Source organism: Loxodonta africana, chromosome 22 (genome assembly GCF_030014295.1).
Source record: "Loxodonta africana isolate mLoxAfr1 chromosome 22, mLoxAfr1.hap2, whole genome shotgun sequence".
Classification (NCBI taxonomy): Eukaryota; Metazoa; Chordata; class Mammalia; order Proboscidea; family Elephantidae; genus Loxodonta; species Loxodonta africana.
In genome coordinates, this window is record NC_087363.1 from 18,296,621 (window position 1) to 18,323,208 (window position 26,588).

General features: G+C 42.2%; 1 protein-coding gene across 1 annotated transcript in view; it reads right to left on the reverse strand.

Annotated features, from left to right (window-relative positions):
* Window positions 1–26,588, reverse strand: part of CACNA2D3 (calcium voltage-gated channel auxiliary subunit alpha2delta 3) — a 1,049,182-nt gene that overhangs the window by 544,433 nt on the left and 478,161 nt on the right. The window contains exons 7-9 of the mRNA XM_064274376.1: window positions 20,231–20,291; window positions 19,984–20,134; window positions 9,382–9,456 (exon numbers count right to left, since the gene is read on the reverse strand). Coding sequence (XP_064130446.1) covers window positions 9,382–9,456; window positions 19,984–20,134; window positions 20,231–20,291 — 287 coding nt within the window. The remainder of the gene's footprint in view (window positions 1–9,381; window positions 9,457–19,983; window positions 20,135–20,230; window positions 20,292–26,588) is intronic.

The window sequence follows — 26,588 nt, forward strand, 5'->3', positions numbered from 1 at the left end:
CGGAGAGATTGGAACTCTTATACACTGCTGGTGGAAATGAAAAATGGTACAACCACTTTGGCAATCTATCTGGCATTATCTTAAACAGTTAGAAATAGAACTACCATACAACCCAGAAATCCCACTCCTCGGAATATACCCTAGAGATACAAGAGCCTTCACACAAACAGATATATGCACACCCATGTTTATTGCAGCTCTGTTTACAATAGCAAAAAGCTGAAAGCAACCAAGGTGTCCATCAACGGATGAATGGGTAAATAAATTGTGGTATATTCACACAATGGAATACTACGCATCGATAAAGAACAGTGACGAATCTGTGAAATATTTGGTAACATGGAGGAACCTGGAAGGCATTATGCTGAGCGAAATTAGTCAGAGGCAAAAGGACAAATATTATATAAGACCACTATTATAAGATCTTGAGAAATAGTAAAAACTGAGAAGAACACATACTTTTGTGGTTACGAAGGGGGGAGGGAAGGAGGGAGGAAGAGGGTTTTTTATTGATTAATCAGTAGATAAGAACTGCTTTAGGTGAAGGGAAAGACAACACTCAATACATGGAAGGTCAGCTCAATTGGACTGGACCATAAGCAAAGAAGTTTTCGAGATAAAATGAATGCTTCAAAGGTCAGCGGAGCAAGGGCGGGGGTCTGGGGAACATGGTTTGAGGGGACTTCTAAGTCAATTGGCAAAATAATTCTATTATGAAAACATTCTGCATCCCACTTTGAAATGTGGCGTCTGGGGTCTTAAATGCTAACAAGCGGCCATCTAAGATGCATCAATTGGTCTCAACCCACCTGGAGCAAAGGAGAATGAAGAACACCAAGGCCACACGACAACTAAGAGCCCAAGAGACAGAAAGGGCCACATGAACCAGAGACCTACATCATCCTGAGACCAGAAGAACTAGTTGGTGCCCGGCCACAATCGATGACTGCCCTGACAGGGAGCACAACAGAGAACTCCTGAGGGAACAGGAGATCAGTGGGATGCAGACCCCAAATTCTCATAAAAAGACCAGACTTAATGGTCTGACTGAGACTAGAGGAATCCCAGCGGCCATGCTCCCCAGACCTTCTGTTGGCACAGGACAGGAACCATCCCCGAAGACAATTCATCAGACAGAAAAGGGACTGGATGGTGGGTAGGAGAGAGACGCTGATGAAGAGTGAGCTAATTATATCAGGTGGACACTTGAGATTGTGTTGGCAACTCTTGTCTGGAGGGGGGATGAGAGGATAGAGAGAGAGGGAAGCTGGCAAAATTGTCAGGAAAGGAGAGACTGAAAGGGCTGACTCAATAGCGGGAGAGCACGTGGGAGTGAGGAGTAAGATGTATGTAAACTTACATGTGACAGACTGATTGGATTTGTAAACGTTCACTTGAAGCTTAATAAAAGTTAATAAAAAAATGGATCCTTAAAGATGATAAAATTAAAAAGAAGGACAGTGATAAGGGCTCTAATATATGGCTTAAATAGAATACCAAACATAACTAAAAATGCCAAACAGTAGAAAATGAACTAGATAAATGAGGAGGGGGTGGAGAGGGGAAATCATTGACTAGATGGTAGACAAGTGTTAATTTTGATAAAGGGAAAGACAAAACACAATGCCGGGGAACTCAGCACAACTTGACCATGGCAAAGTCATAGACGCTTCCTAGATACATCCAACTACCTTGAAGGACCTAGTTACTGGGGCTGAGACCATGGTCTTAGGGGATATCTAGGTCAATTGACATAACAGTTCATAAAGAAAATGTTCTACATCCTACTTCGGCGAGCAGAATCTGGGGTCTTAAAAGCTTGGAGCAGCCATCCAAGGTACATCTATTGGTCCCATCCATCCACAGCAAAGGAGAATGAAGAAAACCAAAGACACAAGGAAAATATTACTCCAGAGGACTCATGGACCACGTAAACCACAGTCTCCACCAGCCTGAGTGCAGAACAACTAGCTGGTGCCCGAGTACCACCACTGATGGCTCTGACAGGGATCACAATACAGGATCACGGACAGAGTGGGAGAAAAAAAGAGAACAAAAGTCAAATTCACACATAAAAAAAGACCAGACTTGCTGGTCTGACAGAGACGGGAGGAACCCCTGAGCCTATGACCCCTGGCCACCATGCTAACTCAGAACTGAAGCCGCTCCTGAAGTCCACCTTAGAGCCAAACATTAGGCAGGCCTATAAAACAATCAATAACATATCTGAGGAACATGCTTCTTAGTTCAATCAAGTATATGAGACAAAATGGGCAACAAAAGCAAAAAGATGAGAAGGCAGGAAGGCACAGGAAAACTAGACAACTGGACAGGGAGAGGAGGAGTGCTGACGTAGTGCAGGGATTACAGGCAATGTCACAAAACAACCTGTGCAGAAGTTTTCAGTGAGAAACTAATTTTACTGTATACTTTCGACTGCGTATTTTTTTTTTTTTTACTTTCGACTAAAACACAATAAAATTCAAAAAAAGAAAAGGAAAAAAAAAAGTCCAAATTAGCCAAAGAGCTTACTTTTGTTTTAAAACATCCAAACATACCAATGAAAAAGAAATGCTTTGTTTTCTGAAATTTTCTCCAAATAAAAAAATCCACAGAGCTAGAATATTAAAACTTTTGGCCATTAGAAACAGAACTATAATCAGCACATTTTCTTTTCAAACTAAATCAACTCAACAAGTACTGTACAACTATCAACACTGATATGATACAGCTCTTTTTTAACTCTCCCTCATAGACTTTGTATTATTTTTTAATTATATTTTTTATTTTGAGATAACTAAAGATCGATATATATAGCTTTAGGAAATAATATGAGAGATGCCATATACCCTTCAGCTAGTACTCTACAACAGTGACATACAACAAAACTACAGTACAATATCACAACCGGCATGCTTACGGTGAGACGGTCAAGGTGCAGACCTGTTACACCACCACAGGCCCTCATGTAGCCCTTTTATAACTCCCCTAAGCCCCCCACTCTCACTCTGCCCCTGACCCCTAGCAATCACTCATCTGTTTTCCATTTCTGTATTTTTTGTAATTTCAAGGAAAGTTCTATAAACGGAATCATACAATGTGTGTTCTTTTGAGCACCGTTTTTGTTTCTCAGCAAAATCCCCTAAAGATTCCTCCAACTTATCATGTGTATCAATAGTTTTTATTTTTTATTATTGCTGACTAGTATTCCGTGAAGAGCCCAGGTGATGCAGTGGTTAAGTGTATGGCTGCTAGCCAAAAGGTCAGCAGTTTGAATCCACCGGCCGCTCCTTGGAAACCCTATGGGGCAGTACTACTCTGTTCTATAGGGTTGCTATGAGTCAGAATCAACTTGATGGCAATGGGTTTGGTTTTTGGTTTTTTAGTGTTCTCTGAAGACCTGTGTTTGATTCCCAGCCAATACAGCTCCTGCAGAGCCGCCACGCCTCGGTCAGTGGTGGTGTGCGTGCTCCTAGGATGCTGAACAAGTTCCAGTGGAGCTTCTAGACAAAGATGGACTAAGGAAAAAGGTCTGGTGATATAGTTGTGAAAATCCGCCAGCGAAGACCCTACGGATCACAACGACCAGATCACAACGGTCAGATTTTCACCTAATCCTGGGAAGTAGCGCAGGACTGGGTAGTGTCTCGTTCTGCTGTGCATGGGTCGCCATGGGTCAGGAGCCAAATGGATAGCAGCTCATAAAGTACCCCAGGGTATGAAGTTACCACAATTTGTTCATCCATTCATCTATCAAAGAACATCTGGCTTGTTTCCAGCTTTGGGCTTTCATAAATAAAGCTGTTATGAATATTTCTGTGTAAGTTTTTGTGTGAACATAAATTTTTATTTCCCCAAGATAAATGCTGAAGAGTGTAACTGCTGGGTCGTTATGCTGGTTGCATGTTTAGTTTTATAAGAAACGGCCACACTGTTTTCCAGAGTAGCTGTACCATTTGGCATTTCTACCAGCAAGGTATGAGTGGCCCAGTTCCTCTACATCCTCAGGAGTATTTAGTGTTGCTGCTATTTTTTATTCTAGCTGTTCTGATAGGTGTGTATGATATCTTACTGTGGTTTTAATTTGCATGCCCTTAGTGGTTAATGGTGTTGACTATCTTTTCAGGTCTCTGTCATCTGCATATCCTCTTCAGTGATTGTCTCTTCATGTCTTTCACTAATTTTGTAATGGGATGGATTGTTTTACTGTTTAGTTTTGAGAGTTCTTTATATGGTCTCTAGATACTAGTCCTTTATCTAATATGTGGTTTGCATATATTGTCTCCCAGCCTGTAGCATGTCTTTTTCTCCATACAGCAGGGTCTTTCATATAGAAAAAACTGCTGTTGTTTAATTTTGGTTCAGTCCATTTTATCAGTTTTCTTTTTTAAGGATTGTGCTTTTTCTGTCAAGTCTTATTGTTGGTCGGCAGCGGGGCGGGGAGAGATATAGATGTTCAATTGCTCCAGTACCATTTGTTTAAAATGATATTCTCCCTGTGCTGAATTGCTTTATTGCCTTTATCAAAAATCAATTGGGTATATTGGTATGGATATATTTCTGGGTTCTCTATTCTGTTCCATTGACATATGTGTCTATTCCTCCACCAATACAACAGTCTTGATGATTCTAACTATATAATAGGCCTTAATACTGGGTAGGCTGGAAGTGGTGGTTTAGTGGTGGAATTCTCACCTTCCATACAGGAGACCGTGGTTCAATTCCTGGCCCATGCACCATTGATCTGTCAGTGGAGGCTTGCACATTGTTATGATGCTGAACAGGTTTCAGCAGAGCTTCCAGACTAAGGTGGACTAGGAAGAAAAGCCTGAAGCTCTACTTCTGAAAGTCAGCCAGTGAAAACCCTGTGGATCACAATGGTCCAACCCCATTGTGCATGGGATCACTGTGAGTTGGGGGCCAACTTGACTCCAGCCAACAACAATATTGGGTAGAATGATTCCTCCTACTTTATTCTTCTTTTTCAAAATTCTTATGCTATTCTAGAGCCTGAGTCTTCTACCTAAACTGTACAATAAGCTTGTCTATGTCTACAAAAAAAAAAAAAAAACTTGCTGAAATGTTGATAGAAATTGCAGTAAACCTATAGACCAATTTGAGATGAACTGACATATTTAATATGTTGAGTCTTCCAATATGTAAACCTCTCATTTTTTTAAATTTATTTAGGTCTTCTTTGATTACTTTCATCAGCATATAAATCTTATACACGTTTTAAGTTCACATCTGAGCACTTAATTTTCTTTGAAGCCACTGTGGAAACACTGGTGGTATAGTGGTTAAGTGCTACGGCTGCTAACCAAAAGGCTGGCAGTTCAAATCCACCAGGTACTCCTTAGAAACGCAAAGGGGCAGTTCTACTCTGTCTTACAGGGTTGCCATGAGGTGGAATTGACCCAAGAGCAAAGAGTTTGGGTTTTTTTTTTTTTTTGAAGCAATTATAAATTATATTGTTTTTATTTTCAGTTTCCACACGATCGTTGTTAGTATATAGGATTGCGATTGATTTTTGTATGCAGATTTTTTACATGTGACCTTGCTGAACTGACTTATTAGTTCTACGAGTTTTTTTTGGGGGGGGGGGTAAATTCTTTGGGATTTTCTGCATATGCAGTAATGTTACCTGCAAGTAGGAAGAGTTTTATTTTTTCCTTTCTGATCTTTATGCCTTTTCATTTCTTTGCCTAGCCTTTAAACACTAACTAGAACATTCGGCACCATGTTGAATAAGAATAGTGAGAGCGGGCATCTTTGCCTTGTTCTCAATCATAAAAGAGAAAGCTTTCAAACTTCCGCTGCTAAATATGATCTTAGCCGTAGGTTTCTGTAGATGGTCTTTACCCATCTGAGGAATTACTCTCTATTCCTAGTTAGATGAAAGCTTTTATCACGAACGGTTGTGGGTTTTGTTAAACGCTTTTCCTGAGTCAATTGATACGACTGTATTTTTCTTCAGTCTGTTGATACATGATTACGGTGTCGGACCAGCCTTGCGTATCTGGAATAAATCCTACTCAGTGCTTGTGTATTATTCTCTTCATATATTTTTAATCAGTATGCTAAAATTTTGTTGAGAATTTTATATCTAAATTCACAAGGAATATCTGTAGTTTTCTCATTTGTACTATTTTTATCTGGTTTATCAGGGAAATACTAACTAGCTTCATAAAATGAGTTGGGATCTTTTCCCTCTTCTATTTTTTTGGAAGAAGTTGTTTAAAATTTGTGTTAATTCTTCTTTAAATGTTTGGTAGAATGGTCCTGTGAGACCAGGAGGGCCTGCAGATTTCTTTTTCTGCACCTTCTAAATTACAAATTCAGCTTCTTTCAGAGTTGCAGGAATATTCAGGTTCTGTTTCACCTTGACTGAATTTCAATAGTTTGTGGGTTTTGTGCAGTTGGTCCATTTCTCCTACATTATCGAATTGGTGAATGTAAAATTGTTAGTATTATTCCCTTATCATTCATTCTTTAATGGTTGCTAGATCTGCAGTGACATTGGTGATCTGTGTCTTCTCTTTTTACTTTTGCTTGAAGTTTACCGGTTTTATTAAATTGTATTTAATTATGATGTGTCTTGCCATGGACTTACTTGGGTTTATACTATTTGAGGTTCACTCAACCTCTTGATTATGTATGTCTTTTGCTAAATTTGGAAAGTTTGCAGACATCTTATCTTCAAATGCTTATCCAGTCCCGCTCTCTCTATCCTCCTTCTGGGACTTTGATAATACGAATGTTAGCTCTTCTGTTACTGTCCCACATGTTCACGGGACTCTGTTCATTTTGTTCCAAGTCTATTTTCTTTCTATTGTTCTGACTGGATAAATTCTACTCATGTGCCCTGAAATTCACTGATTCTATCCTCTATTAATCTCTACTCTACTACTGATCCGATCCAATGAGTTTTATTTCCGTGATTGCATTTTTCAGTTCTAAAATTTCCATTTGGCTCTACTTTATAACTTTCTTTGCTGAGATTCTCTACTTTTTCATTTGTTCCAAGAGAATTCAAATTGCTTGTTGAAGCAATTATATAACTCCAACACCTGATTCATGTGGATATTGATTTCTATTGACTGTATTTTCTCATTCATGTTTTGATTTACCTGGTTCTTTGGATTTTTTTTTTGGATTACGAGTGATTTTCTATTGCACCCTGGACGTTTTGGATATTAAATTAAGACACTCTGGGTGCAATTTTATCTTTTATTTTTAGCAGTAATCCCTCTGTTGACGTGTAGCACAAGGGCCAGGTGAAAGCAGGTGGGGTCGAAGATTAACTTCCTGCTCAGCCCCACTGAATCCATCTTGTGCTGGCAGGACAGAGAGGATAGTGGAGCCATTGGTGTTTGGCTGGAGAAGGGCAGGTATCACCACAAACATTTTCTATTGTTAGGCCACCCTTTTCCCCATCCTTGGGCAAGAAAGAAAAGGCTTTTCTTGGAGTTTTTGTCTCTGCTTGTTGGTGGTCCACGTGAAGGCTCCTGGAGAGCTCAGTTTGGGATATACGGATGTCAGTAAGGAAACCCAAGGAACTCACCTCTATGTCTTCAAGTTCAATGGCCCCTAGGCAGTCTACCTTCTTCTTTCCCCCTTGAGGTCTTCCCCTTGTTGTGTTATATTATATTCAGGGTTTTCTAATTGTAAGGGGGAGGGTTTGAGAAGGACAGTGCTGCTTCATATTGGCAGAATCAAAAGTCTAGATTAATTTTTATACTCAAAGCTATTCCAGTTCTGTATATTCAAAGGTATTCCTAGCCCACTTTCTGTAACAATGTCTTCATCATGAAACTTTGTACCTCCAAATATCACACTGCCCTTTTCCTCTTCGGGGGGCTACCAGCAGGATGGCCTTGATCATTTTAAGAATCTTTTCTGCTTAACTTTATAAGCACCATCACTAGATACCTATTTGAGGCCAGGAAAATGTTTCATTGCTATAAATACTGATAATGGGGTGGAATCCAGTAAAAGGCAACGGCCAAACAAAGAGAACTCCAGAGGAAGCTGGCTGTAGTTTTCCTACTGACTTTGACCTAGAAAAATGACCATGGACAAACATTCTCTGGACACAGCTGTCCTTTGAACTATAATATACTGGTTTCTCCTCCCTAAAGTCAAAGCTTAGATGTTTTTCTCTGGTATAAATTTTCCTTCTCACTCCATGTTCCATATGAAACTAATTTCCCTCAGTCTCTCTTGTTCACTGTCTCAGAGATAACCAAACCATGCACTTTCTGTTACCTGCCTGTAAGATAGCACCAATGGCACCCCTGCCACCCTGGCACATGCCCAGCGCCTCACACTAGCCTACCTTGTCCATTGCACTCAGCCCCCTCATGGGAGCGTGTTCTCCAGGGAAACAGTAGCCCTGCCCTGTAGACACAATAAAACAATATGGCAGTGACAATTAGGAGTCACAGGCAATGTGGCATTGCTGTAGCTACGCACACATCTTCAATCTAAAATGTAAACTGGCCCTTCAAGGGTGCTTTGTTGGTGGCTGTGGTGGTTGTTCTGAGAAATTTAAAGGGCCAAAGAGAAACAGGATTTCTTTTGTAGAAATGTATTTTGGTAATTTTCCTAGAATGCACCAACTGGAAGGAAAACCTCTATTCCATTTCCTAAGAGTCTTATTTACATATCTTCCTTTGTTCCATGATATTTATGGAGTAGGCAATGCTGGGAATACTGGGGACAGAGCAGCGAGCTAGACAGTCCCTATCTTTGTGAAGCTTACATTCTAATTGGGGAGACAAGCAAGTAAATAAATATGCCAACAATTATTTGCTCAGTTGTGTTAAGTGCACTGAGAGAAGAGTTTCAATTTTCTTTAAAATCTCAGCAAGTACCACATCTTTCAATAGTATCTACATAGGATATAATTGGAGCAAGAGAAAAAAAGTCAACGCAATTGTAGACATCTGAACTCAACGTCATTCTTTTACTGTTATGACTTTATCTGCACCTCTAAGTAAATATTCTAGAGTCCCTAGGTTGTCAAATGGTTAACACACTCAGCTGCTAACTGAAAGGCTAGAGGTTCACGTCCACCCAGAGGCATCTGGGCAGAAAGGTCTGGTGATATTCTTCTGAAAATCACCCAGTGAAAACACTATAGACCACAGTTCTACTCTGACACACATGGGTCACCATGAGTCAGAGTCTAGTCCACAGCAACTGGTGCTGATAAGTTAATATTCTATACAACGGGGGTTCCAAAGGGCCTGTCAACAAAAAAGCCATTCATTTGATGAGTTTCTAAAAATTAGGGCAGAGTTATTGTAATCAATCTCTGTGAGGAAGATATGGGTTCACCATGACCTGCAATGCTCCCTGCCCACTGGCAGCCCCTACCTCTTTGTTCGTCCTGTCAGCTTGTACCAACGTTCCATTCAGGCAAGGTTCCACATAGTGAAGCTCCTCATTATACTGCAAAGGGAAGAAAAAGCCAACAGGAAACATTTAGTTATGCACTTGAAGGGTACTATTTAGTCATTCAAGATACAAACACAAACAGCACAGTAGCCCAATCTCAGGCTCAATTCATTCACAGGAGGCTTTTCCCCACGGGTGATCCTATAGACACCTGTGGTTAAGTGCCAAAGGCAGGATTTATTTTTTCCATGTTTGAGGGAGAGACTTCTAGAGCATGTGCTGATGCGTGGGAAGGTTCAGGGTGTACACAGTTAACTGACCACCCTTCAAGGGAGGCTCCAAACATGGGGCACTCCTTGAGTGTGGCTAATATCATATGGTCCAGGTGGGATATGAAGAACATTCCAGAATTGGGTGGATGCAGCTCCAGCACCTCTATCTGGCCTTGTGGGGCCAAGAGACGCACATGTGAGTCACATGAGTGGAGGCAGAATGGGGAGAAGAAGAGGCCTTGACGTTCCCCAGTTACTCTGCAAAGGTATGCTGGTGTCAGTCAGTCCCCTGCTCAAGAGCATTGAAACCATCTCCCACATATGCCAATGCCCAGCCTTCCCATCATTTTTAATCCCAGAATACCCAGAATATGACCCTTTATTTTTGTCAAAGTTCACAACTAGGAAGTGGATATTTGAATGTTCTTATCTTCGTTGCTCTCATCAAGTTTGATTAACTGCACTAAACACAATCTGATCATGTCAGCTCCTGCAAACCTCCTTTCCCAGTGCCCCATTGCTCTCCAGATAAACAGTTCCAGGGCTTTGCAGGGTTCTTGACCTTGGCCTTGCTGATTGCTCTAGCCTCTTTGTTAGCCTTCCCCATAAACGTCAAGTGTCAAGCAGAACCTAATTTCTTTCCTATCCTCTGGCGCATCCTATCTTTTCCTTCAGGCCTCCTTCCACATAATATGCCCTCGGCCTGGAGCCCTCCCTCTGACATCTCCTGTTTACCCTCCAGGTCACAACTTAATTCCTCACCTCCTCTAAGAAGCTTCCACAGGTGCAGCAAGCCAGGGTTAGGCCCCTCTCCTATATGCTCCCAAATTCTAACTGCCTGTTGCTGGGATCTCCCAAAGGTGGGCCCAACCATCAGTGTCCATGCCTGGATCCTCAGTGTATTTCCTGTGGCAAGCACACGGTGAAACGTACAGTGCGTAACCGGGAACTGTTTGTTCAATGAGAGTATCATGACCTTTCCACTTTAGTGACCAAAGGCCCAGCCCAGATCTCCAGAGGTAAGGAACCAGAACCATGTCTCAGAGACCCAACTCTTGAACCAATCTGGCTAAGGAGTTTGGACTTTAAGCTTATGGGCAGTGAGAACACCATGACAGAGCTCTAAGTGGGGGAGTGACTCAAAGAGATGAGCTTCAAATAGTGGCTTTGGGCCCAATACAGAGACAGAGCAGAGGCGAGGTGAGGCCAACCCCAAGGCTACTGCAATGCCCACTGTCTTCCTTCTCACTTGTGATGCTATTGTGGAGCTGTGGCAGCCAGTTTACAACCAAGAGGTGACAAGTTTAAGAATGGAAAGCAAAGTCCTGAGGAAGGCAGAGCAAGAAGATGGAGCCAGTGTGGACCCTTGATGACACTTGAGCTGCTGTATCAAACCTGGAGCTGCCCTCTTCTAGGATCCTTACATGAGATTACCAGATGCCTTTTTAATGCAGCTCTTTTATAACTTGCAACCCAAAACTTTTCTAACTGAGGTTTTCACCTTCATCCTTCTTCCTTTTCTCCTTCCATTTCCCAGGTAAACTACAACTTCATTTAGTATATTCTGCCTAATACACACATGTTCAAGTCAATTCCTGGGATTGTATAGTTTGAGCTGGGAGTCAGGACACTGGGGTCCAAGTCCTGCCTCTGCCATGTATTCACTGTGTGGCCTTGGGAATGTCACTAAACCTCTCTGATCCCATATTCTTATGCATATAAAACCAAGCAAACTCACTGCCATTGAGTCAATTCCAACTCAGTGACCCTATAGGACAGGGTAGAATTTCCCCATGGAGCTTCCAAAGAGTAGCTAGTGGATTTGAGCTGTTGATCTTTTGGTTAGCAGCCAAGCTCTTAACCACTGTGCCACCAGGGCTGCTCTTATGCATAAGAAAGTGATCATTTTCTTCTGTTTATCCTTCAGGGGCCCTTCTGAGAATCCAGTGAGGAAGACTAGAGGTGAATCTGCTTTGCTGATGTAAAGGTGTATATGTGTGGGGGCTAAAACCCAAAATCCACTGTTGTTGGAGTTGATTCTGACTCATAGCGACCCTGTAGGCTTTCCAAGGCTGTGAATCTTTACAGAAGCAGACTGCTACATCTTTCTCCTATGGAGTGGCTGGTGGGTACAAACCACCGACCTTTCCGTTAGCAGCCAAGCACTTAGCCACTGAGCCACCAGAGTTCCATGGGGGCTGTAAATGGGGGTTAAAAGTAAAGAAGACCAAGAAGTTCTTGACCTAATCAGAGAGGTACATATGCAATAATCAAAACCACGCCTGCCATCACTGTATGCGCCACAGCCGCAGTGAGGGAATTTGCTCCTCTGAACCCCAGCCAGCTTGTTAGTGGCAGCATCCAAGCTTGCAGTTGACTAATTTCCCTTGACTGCATCAGGATAAAGCTATGCTGAGCAATCTGGTCTGCATCACCAAAGGGCGCTGGGCTGAGCCGTATGTGTAAGGGAGTGGTGCATGGCAAGCAGCTGTGCCAGAAAGGCATGCTGGCCCTGCATGCCCACCATGCTGCTCAGCAGCTCCTCCCAAGAAGGATTCCAAGGATGCCCTACACTTGGAGCTGGCTCCTGACAGCTCTGCACTGGAAACCTCTCAGCTTCCGTGTTCTCGCCTTGGTTCTTCTTCCTTCTCTCCCTCCGTTTCCCAACTAAACGCAACTTCATCTCTATTCTGCCTAATGCATAGGTATTTCCATTTTGTGAAGCAATGATGTGGGATGGCTGTATCATTTACCTCCAGTACTAAGACACAAAGGCCTTGTAAACTGTTCTTCTTCATCCCTATTTACCTAATGGGATACCAGTCATCTAGGAAAGAAGAGGGTGCACCAAACATGTACCACTGATCAGGTGCAATCTTCTGTCATTTGCTTTTGCTCCCTCCCACTACCAGGACTGAATCCTAAAAAGGATTCAAGCACCCAATCCTGAAGTGGTCAGACCTTCCTGCAAACTTCTGGCAAATAGGAAGAGTCTCTTAGCAGGAGAGGAGAAGAGTGAGCCCAGGCAGCCCTGGAGAAGGCCCAGCTCACCAACCACATGGTGAGGAGATGGACAAAGAACTTTCATCCCTTTAAGACCTTGGAAACTCCCCCATAATACACAGCAACTCAGGCTCCAAATTTTCTTTTCTCCCTCCCTTTCCTGGCTGGATTTCCTCTTCTGGTTTCACCCAGGTGTAGTGGCAGCAGAGCTAAGGCACCTGAGGCATACGGGCCTGGGTTCAAATCCTGGCTCTGTCATGCACTAACTGGGTGACCTTGGCCAAAGCATACCAGCTCGTTGAGCCTGTTTTCTTGTTGGACAAATAGGGACTATAACTGCACCTCCTCGTGAACTCACTCTGAGGATGAAATGAGAGGATTCAACAAAGAGTCAACACAGAACCCGACACGTGAGGAAGAGGAAGAAGAAGACATCTCTGTGCACACACACAAGTGCAGAAAAGGAAAAGACAGTGTGCGTGTGAGTATGCTGTGTGCTGAAGAGACAAAGACCAGCAGATGATGGCCCCTACCCCGAGCTCGGACAGGCAGTCCCCAACTTATGATGTATGTGAGTTATGACAAACAACACCTATGTCCATCTGTTTTGTTTGTTTTTTGTCCATCTTATTGTTAGTAATATGTACTGCATACAGTGTTGCAGCATGTAATCTGCTGATGTTATTCTCAGATATTGACTCACAAATGTTCACAGACAAAATTTATAAAGATATTGGTAATAAAAGGCAGTAATAGTAAAAACTTAAAAAAAAAGGTATCTGACTTAAGTCAGAACCAACTTACAACAGTTGTTGGAACAGTCAGGGACTAAGTAGGAAAGGAGGGACAACAAAGTGAGGCACTCTTGGGAACAGAGGTCATATGTCCTTGACCTCGGGACAATATGGATTCTGCATCTGTTTGAGACAAGGCACTGCACACCATTAGGCACAAACTCTGTCTCAATGCCCAAGACAAAAACCCATGGTGCGTGACAGCACACTGTCCCACTCCCTGCCGCACTTTGAACCTTCCTAGTGTTCAAAGTGTGGCAGAACCTGGTTCGCTGGCAGACCAGGAGCCAAGACACTACAGCCAGCTTAGTGCTGAATGCTCTCCTGGGAAAGCATCTTCCACGGAATCTGTGGATCATTTGCTAACTGAGTATTAACTATGCACCTGCTGCGTATCAGGGACATAAAATGCTGACCAAATTTGTAATCACTGTCTCTGTGGCATGATCATGAACTGCTTTTTCTTGCTTTTATTAATAAAAGAATATGCTCATTATGCCTTAATATCTGTTTATCACTTTCATGCTAAAGAGTACTTCTCTGTGATGCTGCAACGGTCCAAATAAACGTAAAAACAGGCTTGAGATAAACCCACAGTCTTCCTCAGGCATTAGACTACATCCCACTACAACTCTTCTCCAGAGAGCGGTTCTTCCCTCCCCCTTGACTGCCAACCACCAAACTCTCCCCTCTCTGACAGCAAGGGCACGTCACCATCTACCTTTTCCTTCCAAGCTCTGTAAGCATTCCGTACATGCCCCCTTTTAAAGATACAGCAAAGTCCTCAAGGGGGGTTTAAATGATGATTTAGCTTTCATTAAATAAATGACTAGAACATTTTGAAGAAGCTTCGGAAAACAAGGAGCTAAGAGGCTGGGCTCATCCACCCAAGACACACACAAACTTCAGCACTAGCGGAGACGCGAGTGTCACACATTGGTTAGTAAATCACAGCCCAGAGGCACGAGAGTGGAGGACAATAGACTCTGGGTTCTGAAAGATGTTGAAAACTCTGAACCCTTTTCAATGTTGGAAGCTCAACTTAACTGATGAAAGCAATGCAGCTTTCAGGCCTAACGGAAGAAAATCATCAGTTGCCTGAAAAAGAGAATGAAGGAAGACCTAACTAAGAAGGAAGAGACTTAAGGGAATGTCCCAACATGTCACCCTTCAGCTGAGACCCTTCCATGGCCTCCAGTGCTTCCAGGAAGAGTCCAAATTCCTCCGTGTAGCTGACCAAGTTTGCCTGATCTGACCTGACTCTCTCAACCCAGTCCCAATCTTTTCACCATCATCCATCCCCCAGTCCCCACCCCATTGCATATGCCTGCCCAAGGCCTACTCATCTTACAGTGTCCACTTAGCCATCACTTCATCCAAGAAGCTTCTACAAATGAGGGCTCCCCACCTGGTCACCTACCCTTGCTTTGTGCTCCTCCTGTCCTGCTCACCATCTCCTCTCAGACTGTGCTGACCATACTGTATGACGAACACCCTCTTCTGGACTGCCCCCAATCCTAACACTCAGAGACTCACAACCCCAAGGGCTAGGAGGACAATCTGTCTTCCTTTTTTACAAAGGTAGCCCCAGTCCTTAACACTTAGCACTCAATAGTATTTGTTGAATGAATACATAATAGGAACAGTGAAATGAAAAGGCGAAATTGTATAGAACATTACTGACGGAAAAGACTATCATACTATGAACAAAGCCAGAAAAGAAAAAAAAAAAAAAAGTTGATGATAGTTACGACAGGGATTTAAAAAAAAAAAAAAAAAAAGGTGCAAATCCCTACCCCTTCAAAAAACAGACAAATAACAAGGAAGTTAAGGAGTGTCTTAGTCATCTAGTCATCTAGTACTGCTATAACAGAAATATCACAAGTGGATGGCTTAAACAAATTTATTTCTTCACCATAAAGTAGGCTAAAAGTCCAAATTCAGGGCGTCGGCTCCAGGGGAAGGCTTTCTCTCTTTGTTGGCCTTCTCTTCAATATTCCCCCAGAATACAAGCTTCTCCAACAAGCTTCCTGCAGGGACACCAGGTCCAGAGGATGCAATCTGCTCCAGGCACTGCTTTCTTGGTGGTAAAAGGTCCCCAAGTTTCAGTTTCCTTCCCTTTCCTTTTCTCTCTTGTAAGGTAAAAGGTTGTGCAGGCCACACCCTAGGGAAACTCCCTTTACCTTGGATTAGGGATGTGACCTTAGTAAGAGTGTTACAATCCCACCCTAATCCTCTTTAACATAAAATTACAATCACAAAACGGAGAACCACCACAGAATACTGGGAATCACAGCCCAGGCAAATTGATACACACATTTTTGGGGGGACATAATTCAATCCATGACAGGGGATATGTTTTAGAGAATCCAAAGTTCCACAAAAACCCAGAGAATTGAAAGCCTGGCTTACTCACACAGTGCAAGAAACGGATGCAGAGTTGCTGGAACTCCATGACCTATCTGCACGGTTTTATTGGTGCACTTTTGATTCAATGGCCTTTAAAGGAAAATGTGTACGGATCATGTAATGAAGCAGATGAACCCACAATATTTTCACCAACAGAAGGCATCCCAGGGATCTTTTGCATTCCAAAGCTTCTTATGTAATTTGAAACGCGACTGGACGTAATTAGTAGTACAGAACAAATGAGCACTGAAAGAAAATACCGTTCTTATACTTTTAATACGGAATTGATTACTTTAAAAAGCAAATCCACAGCCGGCAAAGCAATTGGAGAAAAGGTTCTAAAGAAAATTCTGCAAATTAAAACCAGGGCACCAGAAAGTTCTGGGCTGAACTAATAAATGACGTTCTTCTCTATCCAAGTCTGCACCAATAGGGGCTGCTGGAGGAGGCATTTAAATTGATTTAACAATATCAGCCCAGTTAATACCGTGTTCATTTAACGCTTGGCTCAGGCTTCTGTAAAATCATTTTTCAAATTTCAGCGTCGAACAGAATTAGCACCCTCATTTTTACGATAATATTGTTAATTTAATGCATGGCTTAGAGTTAGACTTCAAAGTAAATCAGAAAAATATGCCTGTGCTCTTGTCAGAGACATCTCTCTTCACGCTCCAGTGCTTTGACCTTAAATTTTAACTTCAGCTGCACAAAATCACTCTCATATTTCAACTATTCTTTGTATAATTCAATCATTTAGTTCATCCATTTTAGATAGATTTTGCAATACCCTGCTCACGAAAGCTAAAATAATTTTTAACATTATCTTTTTACTTTTATTCTTTGGGAAGACCTGGTTTTCAAGTATAATGTGTAAGATACACTTAGCAACGAACTAAATAAAACATACAAAACTGACTCAGACATCTAACGAAAGCCTTTCCTGCTATTGAAATCTCCCTCCCCTCACCCCATTATGGCGCTGAAAATCAAACGGAAATGATAAATCGGATTTGTGCAAACAAAAACATACAGTGCATGAGGGCTCTAGTATTAAAAATATAGATTACACTCCTTACTTTCTCTCTCCAACACTGAAACGTCTCCTCAAACAAGTCAGCAAGCCAAGGCTGACAAGGTAATGAAGGGTGAAATGATAATGTCCTCTCTGTAAATGGAAGCCAGACAACAAGGACAATACGCTCAAACAGACTTGCAGGGCATTCTGGATGGAGTTTTCAATATTCCATCCTCCTGCACTTATAAGAGTCTGTACTGAGATTCCCCTCTAGATAAGAGGTAAGAGGCTATTTTAAACAGGCTGAGGGGAAACCCACACCGTATTATTATGCCAGGGAGGAAAGAGGAGGAGGTGATAGAGAGGGGAAAAGAAAAAAAAAAAGGTGAAACATGCTTAGGGTTGGGAGAGACAGTTCAAGGGAACACAGATGAAGATCTATCAATCAGCCATCTACTGTATTAAAAAAAAAAAACCCAAACCCAGTGCCGTCGAGTCGATTCCAACTCATAGCGACCCTATAGGACAGAGTAGAACTGCCCCACAGAGTTTCCGAGGAGCACCTGGCAGATTCGAACCGCCGACCCTTGGGTTAGCAGCCATAGCACTTGACCACCACGCCACCAGGATTTCCATCTACAGGGCCCATAAACTGTTGGTGGATTCCTTGGCGCATAAACATGCTCAGCTACTAACCAAAAGGTGGAGGTTTGAGTCTACCCAGAGACACCTCAGAGGGAAGAGCTGGCAATCTGCTTCCAAACAATCAGTTATTGAAAACCCTGTGGAAAAGCAGAGTTCTACTCTGCCAGTCGGAGTCAACTCGAGGGAAACCGGGGTGAACTGTTGGTCAGTGGGGAAATGTTACTCCTCTCTGCTGGACGTTCTGCTAGCACAGCATAGCCCTAGTGCAGCAGTTCCCCTTCTGGTCCGCATTCAACAGAGGCACACTCAACCATGCAGAACAAACACACACAAGTCCATTCACTGTACCAGTCCTGAGCAGAAGAAGATTGGCAACAGAATACTGCCAGCCAAGGGGGAGCGGGTCACATACCTTATGTCAGCTCTACATGATGTAGGGAATTACTGCTAAAATGTACCGCAACTTGATTACAACAAGGGTATAGAGGCAAGTTCAATATCCTATAGAATGTGATCCTATTTCTGTGAAAAAAAAACCATGTGTTCACATACACAGAAAAGTTCAGAAGGCTATGTGCCAAACAGAACGGGAAAGGACCATCTCTGAATTGTTTAAATTCTTTACATATATTGCCTTTATGATAAAGCAATCAATAAATAATAGTTAAAAATAAAAAAAAATTACTGTTTATTAATGGCCCTTTTATGACCTAGGTCCTTCAATATAAATTCACTAACATTTCTGATCCATTCCCACACCACTGAGGGAACAGAGTTTATGATTTTACTATGAAGGCTTTAAGTATGAAGGTTCAGAAGTCTTTCCGGTTGTTGAAATAATTGTGTTGAAAACCCACAAACGGATGGTAAGGATCCATGGGACCTCTAACAGGTCTCTCTATATAAGGGGACAATTTTTGGTTAAAAAAAAAAGACATTTTTTCTTAATTATTCTGTAATAACTGGCATATCTATTTGTAATTATCTTAATCACCCTCTCTTCATTATTGAGTTGACACTGTTTGTATGTCTTAATGAACTTACACAGATTATTTGAATTGATTGGTTTTGTTAACAGAATAAATCCTACTGATGAAGGACCCACAATGTAATTGGTTAGCTCTTCTTCTTATGCAAATTTCTGATACTTCTGTAATGAATAATTAAAGATTAATAAGAAAGATAGTCTCAAATTAGCTGCTTATCTTCAAACGCTTTAGGATGTGGGGGATCAAGCTATATTTGCATCTTCGCAATGAGGCTGGAAACTAGAGTAACTTTTCTTTATTTGAAAATGTCAAAGTTCTAACTCTCTGAAAGACTCCTTCCAAAGAACTGTCCCCCAGGGCCAGATAATTTCACAGTAAAATGGGAGAAGGGATTAACTACATTCTCTTCACTTCTGCTTGGGAAGCAGGACAAGGTAAAGCTGCACAGCCCCTAGGTGAGTCCTGACTGTGCCACTTACGGGCTCTATGACCTTGAATTTGCCAAAGTGACAAGTGGCACAGAGCTGAGATGAAGATTCAATGAGATAATCCACACAGGGCACTTAGCTTGCACACAGGGGGCGCTCTTATTATTCATTCAAGAAATATTTAAATTCCTACTATTTGCCAAGGTACAAGGTCCTCCAGTGGTACAAACGGTTTGCACCCGACTACTTAACCCAAAGATTGGTGGTTCAAACCCATGTAGCAGTGCCACAGAAGAAAAGCCTGGCAATCTTCTTCACAATCATTGGCATGTTTGAGTGGACTGGAATATTCTGTTCCAATCCATACCATTTTCACTGGCTAATTTTCAGAAGGAGGTCGCCAGATCTTTCTTCCTAGTCTTTGTCTGGAAGCTTCACTGAAATCTGTCCACCACGGGTGACCGTACTGGTATTTGAAATCCTGGTGGCACAGCTCCCAGCATCACAGCAACATGCAAGCCACCGCAGTACAACAAAGTGACAGACAAGTGACACATAGCAGGCACTTAATGAAGGCTACTTTGGTTTCAGAAGCTAAGATAAAGTGTTCTAGGAACCTTACACTGCTTTTCACCTTTTAGTCATTTTATAATCATGCTTAGTACTATCATTATCATCAGACTAGTTTAGCGTAAAGTTAATTTCCACGTGAGAAATTCTAGCAATTTAAAGAAAATCTGGCTTGGTTTTTCCCCAACATTCTGCAAAGGTCAGCTGCTGAGGAGTATCAAATATGGCATATCTCTTCCAGACGACAGTGCCTGTGTGCTAATTTAGGAGAAAAAACATGCTTAACTGCGTTCCTGGTCTCTGAAAGCCCTTCCAAGTCCAGGATTCAATGAACTCACATGGGACTAGCCAAACCTCATCACCCAGGGTGCCCAATAGCGACAAGAACGTCAACTGGTTGCTACCAAAATATCAAATGAGCTCACAACGAAAGAAAGCACAAAAAGCGGAACTTACCGCAATTATGTTGAAGAAGTCGTCATCTCCCAGCGTATCCAAGATAGATGACACCGTCTGCTTTGCAATGGTCAGACGGAGTCCTTTCATGCTGCCACTGACATCCACTAAAATGACCACGTCTTTTGGAGAAGTGGCTGCCTGAATGTACCTAGGTCAGGGGAAAGTTAAATAAAAATGAATCCTGAAGCTTTCTTCAAGTTTTCTTCTTAAAAAAAAAATAACTGGGAGGTTGATTGTTGCCTACCATTTTCGGTTCCTGCAGTCAAAGGCAATCACTCCATTCTCATCTGGTTCCCATTTAATCCCTAGAAGAAAAACGGGATTATAAGAAACCCAGAGATGTCAAATGTTTACGCATAGCATTTCAAGGCTGCTTGGTTTTGCCGACTGAATGCACGTGATGAAAAATCGCATACAGAGACCAACCCTGGAGAGCATCACATGCTTCACAACCAACTCTGGGAAGGCGCATTAGCCCTAAAGCACATCCTAAGCTCAATGCTCCAAAGTCCTGCCTGAGAGATGAGAGATCTTTAGTACTGCTGTGTCCACTGAGAGGACGGGACTCCAGCCCCTTTGCTTGGCTAATGATAAGTTACTCAAGCTCATTGCCCACTGTCCAGCAAGCTGTCAGACCTGGTGGCATCATTCACAGGCCTCTAGGCAGAGGCTGGCCCCATCCCGGGAGTCAGGTGACGTAATGCCTATCAGAAGCAGAAGGCGTATAGTACAATGACTCCGTCTCAGGATATACACAGGTCTCTTTCTCTTCCCATTCCTATTTTTAAAATCAAGAATTTGGGTTTTCATAGAAAGAAACAATCTTTGATGTTTACTAGGGCGGGAAGGGATGGAGAAGGAAAAACACTAACTAGACAACAGATAAGTGGTAACTTTGGTGAAGGGTAAAACAGTACACAATGCTGGAGAATTCAGAACAGCTTGACCACGGCAAGGTGACAGACACATCCAAACTCCCTGAGGGACCGAATTACTGGGCTGAGCACTGGGGACCATGATCTCAGGGGACCTCCAGCTCAACTGGCATAAGATACTTTATAAAGAAAATCTTCCACATCCTACTTTGGTCAGTAGCAACAGGGGTCTTAATAGCTTGTGTGTGGCCATCTAAAATACTTCATTGGTCCCACCCACTTGGAGCAAGAGAGAATGAAGAATACCAAAGATACAAGGGAAAGATTAGTCCAAAGGACTAACGGACCACAACTACCACAGCCTCCACCAGACTGAGTCCAGCACAACTAGGTGGTACCCCTGGCTAACACCACCAACTGCTCTGACAGGAATCACAATAGAGGGTCCCAACAGAGCTGGAGAAAAATGTAGAACAAAATGCTAACTCACACACACACACACACACACACAAAACCCAGACTCACTGGTCTGACAGAGACTGAAGAAATCTCCAGAGGATGGCCCCTGTCACCCTTTTAACTTACTACTGATGTCACTCTTGAGTTCCCCCTTCAGTCAAACATAAAACAAGACAAGACTAAATGGACATACCGGCTCAGGGGCAGGGACGAGAAGGTGGGAGGGTGGACAAGAAAACTGGTAACAGGGAACCCAAGGGGAGAGTGTTAACACGTCGTGGGGTTGGCAACCAATGTCACAAAATAATGTGTGTTAACTGTTTAATGAGAAACTAATTTCCTCTGTAAACTTTGATCTAAAGTACAATAAAAAAAGGGGGGGGGTGATTTGGGTTTTGCCTTCCACACTGAAATGAAATAAAATGCTTCTATTTATGCTGAATAATAAAGTTTGGATTTCAGCTCTGGAAGCCTGAGGCATTGTTTTGGTGTATAAAATAGGACTGAACATCCTCACTCTCATGGTTTCCAAACTGGTCAGGGAAAGGTTGCATTTTCTACTTATGAATTAATTTTTTAAGAATGAAATTTCACTTAAAATAAGCCTTTTGCTGCTTAAAAAACAGGGAGAAAACCACCATTTTCAATCATCCATGCTGTTCAGGGATAGAAGATTTGAAATATAGACTTTGGAGCTAAAAACCAAAAAACTATTTTCACAGGAGGTAATCCTGACTCCGAATGTGGCATTGAAGTTCTCCTTTCCAGTTAACAATGGACAGCTTATAACAGCCATGTGCTTAAGATTCACCTGTCCATTGCTGTCAAGTAGATTCCAACTCATAGTGACCCTACAGAACAGAGTAGAACTGCCCCGTCGGGTTTCCAAGGAGCAGCTGGTGGCTTTGAACTGCCGACTTCTTGTTTAGCATCCAAGTTCTTTACCACTATGCTGCCAGGGCTCCATGCTTAAAGATAACATCCCTGAAATCATGACACAGATAACCCTGAGATAGCAGTATGCAACCTAAAGAGATGTTTTGTTCTGTCTTCCTTGCAACATCCTGTCATCTCCTCCCCCTTTCTGCGCCTACATTTCCAACTGAAGATGTGTTTAATTTAAAGAGCTGATTCTAAGAAGTCAGAGAACAGAAGTATTAGAAGTCACTGCCTATTGAAGATCAATACTTAATAGACACAAAACATAATCAACACAATATTATACTCTAAGGAACAAGTACGCAATCTATAAAAACAATGGCATAGTGCTTTGTATAAAGCCAAGTTGAGCTAGAATGGCACAGTCTTGATACCCTGGAAATTACAACACTTATGAGCCTAGGCAACGTTCCAACTTGTAATTTCACAAAACAACTGGTCCGAGTCCAATATAAAGAGAATTTTCTTTTCTTTTTTTTAAGAATGTGCTTCACCCATGGCAGGGGTCCAATGGATGTTTCTTGAATTGAATTGTTGTACATGTTCTTGGGTCATAACTATACCTACATATACTCTGATTATCCACCACCATTTTCCTAGCCTCTGCCATCCTTTCTCTCCCATCACCAGCCCATCCCTGTGTGCTCCATGGGAAGCAGAGAATGAGTTGATTGAGTCAATCTTTATTAGTCCTGGATTCCATAGTTGCGAATTTGCCTACTGCTGAAATTTATTTGTAACCCCAAAATCAACTGCAGTGGTTTCACAGACCTGTGCAGAATGAGGTCACACAGGGCAGGGCTGGTATTTGCTAATTTTGTGTTAAAGGGGACTTTATAGAACTTTTACTGCAATACAGGTGTCCCCCTCTTTCCTATGAAACCTTTCATAATCCAAAATGGCATAAAGCAAAGAAGCAACTACCAGTAATTTATACAGGAAAAATTTTTGCACGTTCCCAAAAAATAACTTACCAAATAACATATAAAACCTAAAATAACACTAATAGATAGTAAAAACTGAGATGCTGAGTGTAGTTCCCAGGGAAGGAGCTTGGTGACAACACTGTCGCTGCTCAGGTTGCATAAAAAGCTGCCTCTTTAATGGCTCATTGCTTAAACGCTATCTCTGCTTTTTGTCTTTTTTTTTTTGTAAAAGCAAAAATCCTCCTAAGATTTCTTATGGTTAGCAAATATAGGTACTAATGTAGGTCTTTGGTAAAAGCAAAGTGACGTAAAGTAAGCTTTCAAAAAGCGTGGGATACATGCACGTAGAACAGGGCCTAGGAAGTGGGAATGAATAACGCCTGATCTCCTTTTGGACTGAGAACATTTTCCTGAAGACAGACTTGTAGCTCCTCGCAGGTACTGTTGAAGCTTGGTGCTTTTTGAGAAGTCAAGATGAAATTCATTTTCTGGGAAAACCAGTAAGAAATACAATTCCAGAGTGAAAGTAGACCAAATGGGACAGACCCAGAGCCTTCTGTCTACTAATTATAATTTTCATCAAACTGGCCGAGTACTCCAGGCGGTGACTGGAAAAGAAGGAACTGGTCCCTTTTTGCCATCAAAATGTCTCACACCTAGCAGGGAGGCAGACACTAGATGAGAAATCGCTAGACCAGAGCCAAGCACCTGATGCTGTTAGTGTCCCCAATATTAGTAATAACCTCTAACTTGAGGAAGGCATCTTCTTTAAGCAGAGAGCAGAATGAAGGTGTCTTTGTTTCCTCAGGCTACTGTAACAAATTACCACAAGCAGGCTGGTTTAGACCAACAAGAATGTATTCTCTCACAGTCCTGGAGGCTACAAGTCTGAAATCAACATGTTAGCAAGACCATGACTACTCTGAAAGCTCCAGGGAAGAATCCTTCCTTGCCTCTTCCTAATTTCTGGTGGCTCCTAGAAATTCTTGGCATTCATTGGCTTGTAGCAGCATCACTCCATTTCTGCCTCTATTTTCACATGACATTCTTCCCTCAGTGTCTGTGTGTCCTCTCGGAAGGACACCAGTCATATTGGATTCAGGGACCACCCAAATCCAGTATGACCTCTTCTTAACTAATTACATCTTCAAAACGCTATTTCCAAATAAGGTTACATTCTAAGGTTTTGGGTGGACATGAATTTTGAAAGACACTATTTAACCAGCTACTTGTTAAACAAAAACAAAGAGGGGCAATAAGGTGGAGAAAAACACCTCAGGCAGAGAACACAACACGTGCAAAGGTCCTGAGGCTGGGAAGAACATGTCAAATGAAAAACCGAAGGAATTCTGGCATGGCCATGCAGAGAGAATTTCCCTGTCAGGGGAAGGAGCCCATGTAGCTGCAGGAACCATAAAACCCAGGTTCTTCCTGATCAGGACATCAGAAACACATCTAATGGGATGAAGACAGGCCTTGAGGCAGTTCCAGAGCATAGCTGCCTTGGATGTAACAATAAACGTTACATCATGACTCAAAGTCAGGGTGGGTGAACCCTGGAGGATCATCTTACCCAAACTGGACATTTGGGCAAAAATCTTCATTTCACAGTGAAGATTCCAAGGCTCTCAGAGTTTAACAGATTTCAGCGAGGTTGCAGAGTGGGTGGGTGTCCAGGCAGAGCTATAGCCTGATCTCCCGACTCCCAATCCATTGCTGTCTTCCTCACACAGGCATTTCCATCAGTGTGTTCCATGGTAAGTTCTACAGGGTGTTAACATGAGTTAAGAGAATAAAAGCGAAGCTGATTTCTATGCTATGGGGGGAACATCCGAGGGCCTTTAGTCTGCTTAAATGCACCTTGAATCTCTATGACGGGGACAGTAGAGGCAGCCTTTGCCAAACCAATTTGACCATAGAGTCCTTCCTCTCCAGAGAATCTCATAAGAAAGTGTTTTATGAGACAAACTTCAGGAAACCCTGTCCCAGATGGTACTGCCTCCTTTCATATCAACTTTTTACTATATTATTTTTCCTACCCACAGATATTTTTAAAATACTCAAGTAACTTCAAATTCCAGAGAAAGAATAATCTGGTTCACCTCTAATCGTTAAGATTCAGGGATTGTCATTTAACCAAGAAGCACAGCCATGAGCCACATAATTTCTGGAAGTGCTGATATACCCTTTAGAATCCCACCCAGGCTGGACAGGGCATGAAAATCAAGACAAGAGGAACGATGCAGTTGAGCAGCGGATTTAGCCGCCCTTCAGCCTCCTCTCTGAAGCACTCTATGCTTCGTTATCCACAACCACTATCGCTAGCCAGGCTGAGTCAGCTTTCAGAGAACAGGGCCTCTAGAAGTGCCAGCACATACTTGGGTGCAACCGAAATTAATGTCAAAATGTCTACTGCAGATTCAAATGTCCAAATTGGATTTGAATTTAAAATACTATGCAATATCCTCCATCTTATCATTTCTCTCCCATAAGTACTGCTGATAACACTGGAGGGAAATTAATTTCACCTAAAACAACACATGACTTCATGTCCTCCTTTAGCGCATGAAAATGAATAGCAGGCCAACAGAGCAGAGTCTAATACAACACCGCCTGAAGGTGGTGCCACACAATACAATTCCACGTGGCAAAAAGGTTTGAGACTGTCCAACAGAACTCTGACAGACTATAACAAAGAGCACAATAAAAATTCAAATATCGTTTTGCCCTCTGGATTTATTTCTCCCTGGCCCCAATCTCCCCATCTCTCTCCACTTCAACAAAGGGTGTTCTAGTCCATTGCTTCTCTTCTCTCTTCAGTGCAAAGTCATTTCCGCAAAACTCACCTGGCACTGCCAATGACATTCAAATTCAAAACAAACCATTTCTACAACCCTCGCCTGAACATATACTATCTCATTGCAATATGGGCTTTCTATTTCCTTCCCTATTTCCGAGCAAAAAGTCCAGAAAGATGCAGAAAGGAAGGAAGGAAAGTCAAGAGGTAGTAGATGTTGGCTTATTTCTAACTGGATGGGTTTTGTCCAATTCCCTCCTCAAAAAATATGTTGTACTTGGGCCCAGAATCTAAAGTTTAAATACATATCTTCCAGTGTAGCTGCAGGTCTGAAACACCTGGTCTAAAATGAAATGTCAGCTTCTCACAGGAGTTGTAGTCAAATTTGGCTTGAAAGTGTCTTATGGGAAGCTGGCTGTGGAGTCCTGCATAAAAAGTTCCTTCATTCAATCAAATGCCATATCCTTTCACAAAATCTTGACATACCATGTACCGTGATAAATAAGTAACAAGAGAGTTTCTGTGGAAATTATGAATCATGGTTTTCCATAATCATTTTTATTGGGGTAGACCTATTGAACTGGCTAAGAAAGAGAACCCCAATAT